Raw genomic sequence first — 12,335 nt, 5'->3', positions numbered from 1 at the left:
GGGGACAATATTTAGATCAAATCCAAATATATCATTTAGAGGTTGTATGTTGATATAGTAAGAGATATCTGTACAGAAGTATGGCAAGCTTGAGCCAATTTTTCTTCTTTTTATATAAGCATAAAATAAAAATGTTATCCTCTGGTAGGTATTTTACTAGGCCTTGAAATCTGAAAGGCCTTACAAAAAATGTGTCGAAAACAATACATTACTGGCAGGAGTTCATTTGTAAATTTTCCAATATTGGATCGTTTGATTTTGTTTTATAGCATCAATATGGTCCACAACCACAGGCGGCTGGCTATATGATAGATGTTATGAAAAATGCACGTTGATTGAGCGGAAAATTTTATTTAAATATTATGTTATTAAACAACGGTATAAACATCAATTTCTATACTCTATAAAATCATTACCCCAACCTGCGTCGCATAGTTTGAGGTTATCTTCATTTAGATTACGTAAAAAAAATTACAAAAAGAATAAGACTATTAATTGATAACTGTCAATGAGTGAGAAATCTCGGCGAGTCATTTAAAGAGAAAAAACAAAAGATGAAAGAGAAGATTTTAATGAAGAGCCTTTACTGAGGAAAAGAAAAACACCATTTGACGCTTCTTCTAAAAGAGTCAAGAGATAGGTTGTTAAAGAAGTAGCAAAAATCGAGGTAAAATTCAGATGAAGAATGTTTGCTGAAAAAAAAAACAAAAGAACAGAGAAAATTTGGGTGAAGAAACTTTTTGAAAATTACGAAAGTTAAAGCAGAAAACTGTAAATGTAAAACGGCTCTTGAAATAGAAAGCAAAATATCAAGTAAAAATTTTTACAAAGATCTTTTGAAAAAGAGAAAACAATATTTAATAAATACTAGAAAAAAAATACAAAAATAGTAGCAAAGAAAAGATTGAATTGAATTAATGAAAAAAAAAAGAAAAGGATATACAGCATACAAATCATAATAACTGAAGATTTCATGAGCATAGCAATCAGGGATAAGCAGTGCATAAAAACAAGCAAAAGTCTTCTCTCTTTAGGTATCACTTGTGAATCTCTGATCCGGGAGTAAATTTTGTTCTGGCTGTGATTAAAACTTAGGATAATGTAACGCAGTACAAATATGCTGGAAGATTTCGTCCCTTTGGTCAAAACTATTTTTGCCATTTTATTTCTGTTTCATTTTATTTTCCGACCGAAACAGTTTTGTTCAATTCAATCTTCTGACGTTTCCTCGCTTGTTTGTATTATTGTGAGGTAGTTCGGCCAAATACATTTACCGATTTTTATGAAATTTTGCTGTAATGTTACTATAGCCATAAGTGCGGGTAAAGTGTAACGATTTCTTATGGAAATTGCCAATTCATTTATGAGGGATAGAGAGGTGTGGTGGAGAGGAAATATCCGTCGCCAAGCTTCTGCTGCCGACAGATTAAATATGGCTTCCGACGCTATCTACTCCTCACGTCACTTTATCTTTTAGCTGCTACGCGTTATGTACTTCATTCTATCATATTTCAAAACATGTTTAAACCTAATATTTTTCTCTTAAGATTATTCTGATATTACGGTACATCTGTGTGCCTTTCTTAGTACAATATTAAATATTTAATTTTATTTTAGTTTTCGATGGTTTACCCCTTGGTCACCTTATTAACAAAGAATTTGGACAAAAAAAATGTATGTATAGAGTGGAAGTAGTTACTCATCAGTTTTTTTTCTCTGGTGTCCCTAGAAACAATGCTTACGATATTACTAATACAGAAAAATTATTTTGGCGTTGGTTATACCTTCTATATCCAATGTCGATAACAAGAACGTTTTATAAAAATTTTAATTTTAATTTTGATTCATTATTATTAATTCAGTTTCATTAGAAAGCTCGATTGTTGAATTCAGTAAAAATGGTCGAGGGAACAACTGTTAACTATTGGTTAAAAATAATTAATAATAAAATATATTAATTTTCATACAATTTTTATCAAAAATATTTTTTTCTGCATAAAATTGACCAGCAATAGTCTGATAATTGTCTGGTTTTAGAGTATATTATTCTATTTTAAGACAGTTAATCCTAAATTAAATTTCATATTATGTATTTAATTGGATAAAGTAGCGTTAAAAACATGATGTTTTATCAGGTTAAGAATTATTTTAGTGTTCAGAATAATGTAATTTGTAGATTAATGAGGAAATAAATTAAACATAATTGATAATAATTATTTAACTTACATAGTCCTTATTATAGTTAAAATAAACAAATACCCTGTGAATAATTTAATTCACTACGTAACTGGACTTATTATCTAACACAAGCTGATTAATGCGTAACCAAAATCAGAACAGCTAAAAATATAAAATATGGTTATTATCAATTAAAAAGAATTTTAATTACTCATTGTTTAAAAAAAAAATTATAATTAACGATCGATTTATAAAACAAAACAAAAATATTAATTAATATTTATTATTAAATGAAAGATTAAAAATCTCCCTGTAAATCATCCTTACAAAAATAAAACAATGTTAATTGTTGATTATCTGTTTGTAAATCTTGTAAATCAATCGTATTAAGATTGAAATTCAGAATGGATGTCATTTATACCAACAGATTATAAAATTATTATTAAGGATTTCTTTTAATCAATTCCCCTAAGAAGATGAAATCAAATGAAATTTCTATTAATGGGTAACGTAATTTCCATTAACATTTCGAACATTCTGGAAAACTGAACTGAAACATCACTGGGATATTCTGCTTGAAATATACTAACACTAAGAATTAAGTTTTTCCTAATGCATCTTAAGGGAAATAAAAACGAACGACAATAATTTATAAAATTATAAAAAAAAAAAAAATACATTAGGGGTAATTTAACATAAGAATAATAAATTATCTTAAAAAATATCAGTCATTTGTATTGTGTTACTTGCTGTGTAAAAACAGATTAGGTATATTTTCCCATGTAAAATAATACATATATATATATAAATATATATAGTGCCTGATTTCCGTCTAAGATTACTAACTTCACTCCTATTATCGAATAAAATACATTATCATCACTTCTTAAAAGGTGAAAAATTTGTTATTTTCCTGGAATAACCTTACACGTACAGTTTAATTAAATTAATAAATTGCCAGTTTAAAAAAAAATAAATAAATTTCCAGTAATAATTTTAGCAGTATTTTTTTATTGCAAAATAATAATTTTTATAGTTTATTAATTTTAGTATTCCTTTTTATAACTACGAAAACAGATGGCATTTACTGAAAAAATTGATTATTTCTAGTTGAAATTTACAAATTTTTGTTTAATTGTTTTTTAATTAATATTAATTTTTGAAAAGTTTTTGTATGTTTGAATTATCCTTGTACAAATAAATTTTAGTTTAATATCTTTCTTTCTTTCAATAGTAATTCTTATTCTCGTGCTGGCTTAAGATTGTGTAATAAGGAATTGTATTTTTAGTATAGAAATTCAATAAATTGCTTTTCTACTACCTGTCTCAATGCTTCTTTAGGCTGTGACGCATGTAAGACATTTATTTTATAAATAAAAAAGGAACTGTTCAGTATTATCTAAACGTAATAGTGCTCGCTAAGCAGCCAGGCCCAATGATAAATAGAATTCTTAGTGAAGGTATCATTTGTAAGATTAAATATTGTAGAGAAATATCCAGAAGAAGAGAGAGAAAAATCTAGAAGAAAGGACAAAAGAATACTTTTTAGAAATAATTAATAGAAAAGCGTAGAATATGCGGACATAGAAATCATTACGCTAGAACAAACAAAAGAGCGAGTCGGGTACTGTACTGGAGATCAGACCCTAGGTCAGGAAATATAAATACTGCCGAGGACCGGTGGAGGACAGTTCTGGATGAAATGGAGCGCGTCACGGAAGATAAGCTTACAGACAAATCGTTCCGTCGGGTTCATGCCACTGAAAACTCCTTTGGCTCAGAACGCGTTCCAAAATTTACATAAACCACAAATATGAGTCAGTTTTTTGTTTATTATCCGTCAGTTCACTGAAAGATCCAGCAGCAAATAACTTAAGTCCGTATACTGGAATAGGCAAGAGGGTAATTACACCCTCCGACATCCATGTGTTCCGTTTCAGAGGACAGTTTCAGTTCAGTCTACGAAATAACGAGTACAGTTATACGATCACATTGAAGAAGAGCATTCGGAGTGAGTATGCGGCAACTAACGAGCGAAGAGTCCATTTTTGGACTGTGGTTAAGTAAGAGAAGCTGTTCAGCGAGTTCTTTTTAACAGGGGTCAAGGTGACATCATTCATTTATAAACCAAATTGTATTTATAAACATTAAATGCGAATCTTGCATAAAGGAAATTGTTGATTTTATAACTTATCATTTTATTATGATTTCTTTTTAATTCTCTATAAACTTCTATTTGCTATTGTTAAGATGTAGAGTAAAATATGATTTGTATTTTGCTATCTATAATTGACCTATTTTGTACATTACAAGGTACTGAAGAGTAAATAAATTATAAGAGTTTTTTACATGTGCTATCTATCTCATATCTCAATATCTTTGTCAAACCACGATCACGTGACAATATTATCCATATTTCGGTCAGCTTGATAGGCAATAGCAAATTTCGTTAAATAAGTAGGAATTTAAACAGTCTTCAACTGTTTTCACTTTTCCTTTGAACGGGTAAAATATTTTCAGAAGAAATATATAATTGTAATCTGTAATAAAAATCTACGAAATTTCGTAATTTTTGATTCTCCTATCTTTTTGATTATTTCTGTTACTATATTGATTCAATTCAGTAGAAAATAAACTAAAGTGTAATTAATCTAATAAAATAATAAGAAAAAAATAGTGCACAACGGATTAACCGAGTACATCATTTCTATTTTTCCCTCATCATTTATGAATTACAGATTAAGTATGTTTAATAATTTAAATATACAATACACGAATATTATATATAAATCAATTTTCAATTTTCTTGAATCCAAGGACTCTTAAGTCATTTCAAAAAAGTAGTCAAAAATAAGCAGTAAATGATACTGAAATCAGAAAGAAATAACTACATAGTAAATAAAAATTTCGTTATTATACATCCAATAAAATGCATCCCCATTTTAATTTTATTTAACTGTTTCGTATCTTTCTTTTCTTTATTCAGAAAGGAAAAGAAGGCACATTTCGCTAATTCTCTCTCCTTTTACTGCAGTAGCTCCTCAGTTAAGAGAGTCAAACCTAATCCTAAGGATACATATTCGGATTTTTTCGGATCAACATTTTTTTCTAAACGTCTGTCAAGCTTCTTGGGCAATTTTTACAGTTAGAGATAATTACTGAAAAAAAACTAGTTTTTCATAGGCCTTATAAGAGCCCTATGTTGATTATTCTTAAGTAACTGTTATAATAATTCAAAAAACATCAGAATTTTAATACAGTTTAAAAAGAAGTTTTGAAATAGTTATAACAGCATTAAATCGAGTAAAGTAAAAGCTACAGAGAAATTAAATCAGTATAATTTCCTAAACATTTACTACATAAAGTATTCAGGATCATCCTGAATACTATTGCGATATATCTTGGCCGATAGATATGAAGCTCTTTGATTGGCTTCATAATAAAAATAAAAATCTAGGATGGGTTTACTTTACTCCTTAAAAGTTTTTCTGTGCAAATGTAATTTCATTTTTTTAAATAACTGCTATGTCAACTGCAACAAAGAATAAAACTAAAAACCACTTAATAGGAATTTTTAGAACTAATACTAAATTTTAAGGAAAGTTTATTAGAATATTCATATATTGGTTAAGCTTAACAAATTTGCTTAATTAAAGTTTTCTTTACATCTAACATTCCCTTTAATAAAGACTAGATAAGAAAAATAAAATTTTCAAAAATCTCTTCTGCATTTTAGGTCCGGGGTTTATAATTTAAAAATTTTTAGACATTTATTGATAGCTCTATACCCAGATGATCCATTTAAATTGAGACACATCTTTATCTCAAAAACTAAAGATTTTAGAAAAAAAATTTTTCTATTAAAGTTTTCCCATTTCAAGGGGGAAATACGTTCACAACCTATGTTGTCCTTGATAAGGTCATTTCAAGGTCGATTTAATTCTTTTAAATTGGAACGTATATTTTTTATTGCAGAATCGAATTCTTTGAAAAAAAATTAAAATTTCATTTTTTTACTTTTTTTCTTAAAATTTATGGCTTTTAGTTATTCATCTTCAAAAACGCTGTGGGCCTATAAATTGGTGTTTTTAGTTTCATTAGGTCTGACCCAGCTGACAAGTTACATCCAGGTGATGTTAAATTTTAAATAAAAAAATTAAATTTTATGAGATAAAGATGTGCCTCAATTTAAATGGATCATCTGGGTATAGAGCTATCAATAAATGACTAAAATTTTTAAAATTATAAACCCCGGACCTAAAATGCAGAAGAGGTTTTTGAAAATTTTATTTTTCTTATCTAGCTTTTATTAAAGGGAATGTTAGATGTAAAGAAAACTTTAATTAAGCAAATTTGTTAAGCTTAACCAATATATGAATATTCTAATAAACTTTCCTTAAAATTTATTCTCCAATTCTAAAATATATATATTTTGTTATGTCTAACTCTTTTAATTTTTATTATTAATAGCCAGGAAAGAAATGTGATGTTTTGCTAGTTCTTCAATTTTTTAAAGATTAACCACAATTAACTGAAATAACTTCTTTTTTTTAAATGGTCCATAACTGTAACGCATTGCTATAAAAATACCTAAATTGGGCAATGATAATGAGAACTTACTACTTAGCTAATAGCGTTTATTTTTTATTTTTTAGCGTTTATTTTTATTTACAACGACGTAAATTCGAGGAACTTAAAATAAAATAGTAAAAAAAGCATTTTTTCCAGGTTTTTTTTAATTCAAGTGATAAGCTGTAATTCATAGATTAACAGAAAAATTATTGGTAATAGACTAAGATTATTCTCGATTATTTACCAAATTATGATACGAGCTATTAACATTGATAAATCAATTAACATGTATACGTAGTGCGTCAAGTATAAAGACGGATAATAATCTAATTAAAGATCCTAAAATAAGCTTAAAAACAACTATTTTATATTAATACGTGTGATGAATACAGTAATATAAATTAAATATGCAAGCGCTTTAATACTAAAAAGTAATTCAGAACAAAACAAATCACATTGTACATACTTATCTAATAATAATTTAACTAGCCTTCCTTGTGAATATTTAATATTGTCTTATTTACAATAATCGAACAAAAGGTCGTTTACACTATTACATAAGATAAAGGAATTATAGCAGCATCGTTTTAAATTACTAATATATAGAGTTTGTTTTATTATAATAATTTTAATTATATATATATATATATATATATATATATAAAACAACAAATTTCAAGAGCAGATGATCGGATTTGAGGAACTCCTTTTCCGTTTGATTTATTGAAATTGTATATATATATAAAATAAAAGAACGTATGCGTTTCATTCCTAGAAAAGTAACAGGAAATATTTATACTAACATTATAGTTTAATCGTATTTTTTCTGAATTAAAATACTTTTATTCCAGGTATTTTCAAAAATTTTGTTGAATATTTGAACGGATATTTAATTTTTTTCGGCTTTTTTCAACGAATTTTTTTCAAGAAAAACTTTTTTTGGTTAATCTTAGAAATAAGTTTATATCGGTTAATAAACTTATATTTAAAGTTTATTAAATATAAAAGATCTTATCTTACAGATTAAGATCTCTTATATTATAATATAAGTTTATACTTAAGTTTTACTATAAGTAAGTTTATATTATAAGTAATAAACTTATAACTTGTAAGTAAGTTTATATTATAAGTAATAAACTTATAACTTGTAAGTAAGTTTATATTATAAGTTAATACTTATTTATGCAATCAAATTTTTAGTCAACAAGAAAAGATTTTGGAAAACACTCTTTTTGTTGAAAATATTTAATGATTGATCAGATCAAGATATCAATGTTGATGAATTAAATTGTTCATCCTCTTTATAAAATTAGCATTAATTTATTTTCCCCATAACTATTTCGTTAAAATCTAAGTAAATGTAACAGAAGCGGAACGGAACGCAAAAGTGGCGGGAGTATCACCATTTCTCTCTACGAATCGCAGTGCCTGGACAATGTCCCTTGCTGCTGTATGATTCTGTAATCGGACGTGTTTCAAGAGTTCTTTTAATGTCGGTTATAGATTTTAAATTTTTATTTATGGACGGATTTGGTGATTTGCGTTCTTATCCGTTTGGACCAGCATTCTCAATTTATTACTGGGTCTCACCGTGGGAGATTAAGATTTTTGAGCTTGGTGCTCCCTTCAGACCGTACGCTGAAGTCCTTTCGGTACTAGCAGTTTATGGGCAAGCAGGAATACGCCAAAACGGGACCCTAGTTGTTTGGAGGGAGTCGCATGTGCTGATTAAAATGTAACAGAAAGGAAAGTTGCGAGAAACGAAGTGACAGCCAGTTTTTCGAACGAAGCTGTCAGAATCAAAATAAGATCATTTTTATTTTAATACGAATTTTTATTTTTATTAAAATATTTTTATCATTAATTTTTCAATAAATTTATAAAAAAATATGATAAGACAAAATAAAATTAAATAATTTTTAATTAATTTATATTATTAATTTTTTACAAATAACTATGCAATAATTTCATTTATAAGGTTGTATATTCAAGGTCGCAACATAAATAATAAACGTTTATTAAATACAGATTTCTTCGATTGGAATTTCCAAGGAATGGATAAAACAATGTAGAACGGTAAAATAATGAATATTTGGATAGGCCGATATATTACAGTTGTCCAGTGGCGGCTCGCGTTTAGGCACTGTGGAACTGTAGCATTCTGTATTTCCAGTTGATATTATCGATAACATTTAGTACAATGAGTCCTGTTTTCTCTAATTCCTTCTATACTTGTACTATAATCCTTAAGTTTAATGTCAGTAACCATCCCCCAGTTTATGAAAAAGATACAAAAATATTTGTATGGAACTGTACTCTTCACAGTTCCAGCGGCGTGATGTTTGGCTGTTGCTGCGCATGCGCGCATAGAAAGCTACACGTGAGGCTGTGTGTGTGAGAGAGAGAGAGAGAGAGAGCACTGTCGCTCCCGCAGTTCCCACCCTGGTGGAAGGTAGTTTTTTTTTTACTCCGCGTGTGTTGTGTTTAAAAACCGTGTACCATATTTGTGATAAAGTGTAGAATTATATTATTATCCTCCTTCCAGCTATTCTATTTGATTCATTTTTTTGCGGTACTTTTATTTTACAGAAAACTTTAACCACGGCCTTGAAAAGGCCCAGAAAAAGATTTTCTAGAGCAGCACTCTCCACTAATCTTTACTACCAGCAGCCACTGCAGTTGTCTCTTAAGTTTTCATACGTAGGAAAAATCATTTTTTTATGAAAGCCATGGTGTATTAGGAAAAGATACAAAGCATACTTACAAGCATATCTCCAGCAGTGCTTAACACAGTTGGAGTTAGTTTTTTACTTACTTTTTTATAAGAATCATCTTGAATAAAAATTAATATTTTTTTTAACGTTTTTTGTTTTGAAAAATCTACTAATTTATACATTAGTTTCTGAATTGATAAAGTCTGAAAGGATTAGAAAAAAATGTTTCACTTCCTATAGTCGTTTTCAAATATAAATCCTTGTGTGAATATGATAAATTATAATAATATACGCTCCATTAAAATTTGAACAGTTTAGAACTATAATTAAACATAAAATAATCTTTTTTTTCTCCCAAAACATAATTATAATCATGAAAACACAAAAAAATGTTCAATACATAAAATCTATTGTATCAAGTAAACTGATACAAATGAGAAAGACAATAAAAATGATATTTTAATGTAAGAAACTTCAGCCTGTAGAAAACTATAAAAAAACAACCGTTTTAAAATAAAGGGTTAAAAATATCCTCTTTTTCTTTTTGGTTACATTACAGTCAAAAATTAGCCCAGCCATTCACTTCAACAAAATAAATTTGCCATATTAAAAAATATCGACAAAGAACTTAGTATTTCACCAATTTTACGCCGATCTCCTCGGCGGATTGGTAGCGTTTAGGTCTTTCATTTGGAGATTCCGAGTTCAAGTCCCGATGGCATTTTTCTTGAGCCACAAAAATTTCCCCTTCATATTTCCATGCACAAACTTCAAACTTATATGGTAAATTAATTAAAAAAAAAATTAAACTGGAAAAACCGGAAGCTACAGCATTTTCTAAAGTTTTTTCAACATTCAATTTTTGTTTCTGAGATTTTTTTTTAATACTTTTATTTGTAGTCGCATCAACAATTAGAGTCATTAGCGACCTATCAGTGTAATGTAACTGTACCGATAAATTTATAGTCTTGAACAAACTCAGGTCGACTACTCCTGAGACGTATGGTTAATTGAAATCTAACCACCAAAGAACACCGGTACCCACGAGTAATCTGAATAAAAGTAACTAACTACCTTTATTAGGATTTGAACCTGAGAACTTCGACTTCAAAGAGATCTTATTATTCTATGGATTTCAATATTTGCTGGTTAAAAAAAAAATTAATTAAAAAAAAAAATAGATTAATAGTAATCAAAATATTTAAAAATAATATGTTATTTATAAAAGATTAGCTTATTTATTAAAATTTCGCAATTAATAATTTTTTTCGCCAAGTACTTTTGTTATCTTTTATTTATGAACCGTATTTCATGGATCATAAAAGGTTCTTTTAATTTATAACTAGCTTATTTATTACAAAACAAAAAAAAAATGAATTCCATTATAAATATAACTAAAATCTATTGAACGTAAATTACGGCATACATATTTCCCTTAACGCAAATGAACAAACACAATGAATAATAAAAATAAAAGAATGATAAAGAATAGGAATTAATTAGATTTTAATTAAAATCGAATAATAAATTATTTATTTTAACAGTTAAAACAAATTACAAATAACTTTTTTTATTTACCCTTCAGAGTTATTTTTTTCACATAATCTTCTAAATCGACGGCAGACTTTAATAGCCATTAAAATTACTTTAATAGCCATTAATAGCCATTTAAATTCATTTTACAAGATAATTTACTTGAACCTAAAGAGTAATTGACTCGATTAAAAAAAAAAAAATACAGGCTCGTAATACGTAATATTTTCTATTATGATGATAATATACTAGTATAAAATTACAAATTAATCTTATGTGTGTATAGTTTTTCGCAAATTTATTTTGAAATATCAACTGTAATTTTTTTTTTAATTTATACATTTTTACAGAAAAAACCTACCTATTAATAATATAAAAAACAAGCTCAAAAAATGTAAACTTTTACTGAATTAATCAATATAAATTTAATTAAAACAAGAAAATAATTTTATTGTTGACAACGATTTCATAAATTATGATATATAAATATTTATATGAACGATATTAATGTTTGGTTTTTTAAAATACATAAAAACATTCAAGAAACAACAAAAACTAGGTTGTGATAAATGAAAAAAACAAAAGCGTATTAATAACAATAATATAACATATTCACTACAAATAAATGTCATATTTTAATTTTGTAAATATTACTTTTATTTAATAATTAGGAAACAAATAAAAAAGTAACTTACTTGTTAGGGCTTTTGTTGAATATTTAATATCGTTAAAACTGATGTCCATGGCTGGTCTTTTCGGAAAACTAAAGTGATTATAGTCATTATTATTGTACATTTCAAGACTTTTCTCTTTTATTTCTGCCATTTTTTAACTCGAAAAATATTAATAAAATAACGGCTAAAAATATCTTTATAATAAACTCAACGATTTAGGTTATGTTTAAAAAGAGATTACTTTATCATATCAGTAATTATATCATGATATTATAAAAACGAATACAACACTAATAGCTAAACACTCAGTCTAATATTATTTTTTTGGGGTATAAAGAACAAAAACACTTAATAATTAAATCATGAACAACAGAAGAAACGAATAAACCCAGTTCTTAGCTAACCTCTAACCGGCACAACTATCGACTACCCTATGCAGACTGAATGTTGTCGGTAGGTAACGTATATAGATCGATGCTTTGTGTTGTAGTTACAGCGATGCCGTTGCGCATGCCATTACCACTAGCTGCTTATTGGTTGTTTAAAGTCCCCACCGATGTTTAGCGCGCCTTGACAAATAATCTTTTTAAACACACCCTTAACTAAAAATTACATGTTTAATCTTATATATCATTCTCATTAAATAACACAGTAAATCATTTAA

The 12,335-nt window shown here is 27.5% G+C and overlaps 1 protein-coding gene across 1 annotated transcript in view; it reads right to left on the bottom strand.

Annotated features, from left to right (window-relative positions):
- The window catches only part of LOC142325991 (ATP-binding cassette sub-family G member 1-like), a 192,697-nt gene extending 180,581 nt beyond the window's left edge, over positions 1 to 12,116 (bottom strand). The window contains exon 1 of the mRNA XM_075368028.1: positions 11,693 to 12,116. Coding sequence (XP_075224143.1) covers positions 11,693 to 11,822 — 130 coding nt within the window. The 5' untranslated portion in view covers positions 11,823 to 12,116. The remainder of the gene's footprint in view (positions 1 to 11,692) is intronic.
- Between the last annotated feature and the right edge of the window lie 219 nt (positions 12,117 to 12,335).

This window comes from Lycorma delicatula, chromosome 6, assembly GCF_047948215.1.
Source record: "Lycorma delicatula isolate Av1 chromosome 6, ASM4794821v1, whole genome shotgun sequence".
Lineage (NCBI taxonomy): Eukaryota > Metazoa > Arthropoda > Insecta > Hemiptera > Fulgoridae > Lycorma > Lycorma delicatula.
Note: the sequence above shows the minus strand (reverse complement) of the source record. Positions and strands in the feature narration are given on the sequence as shown.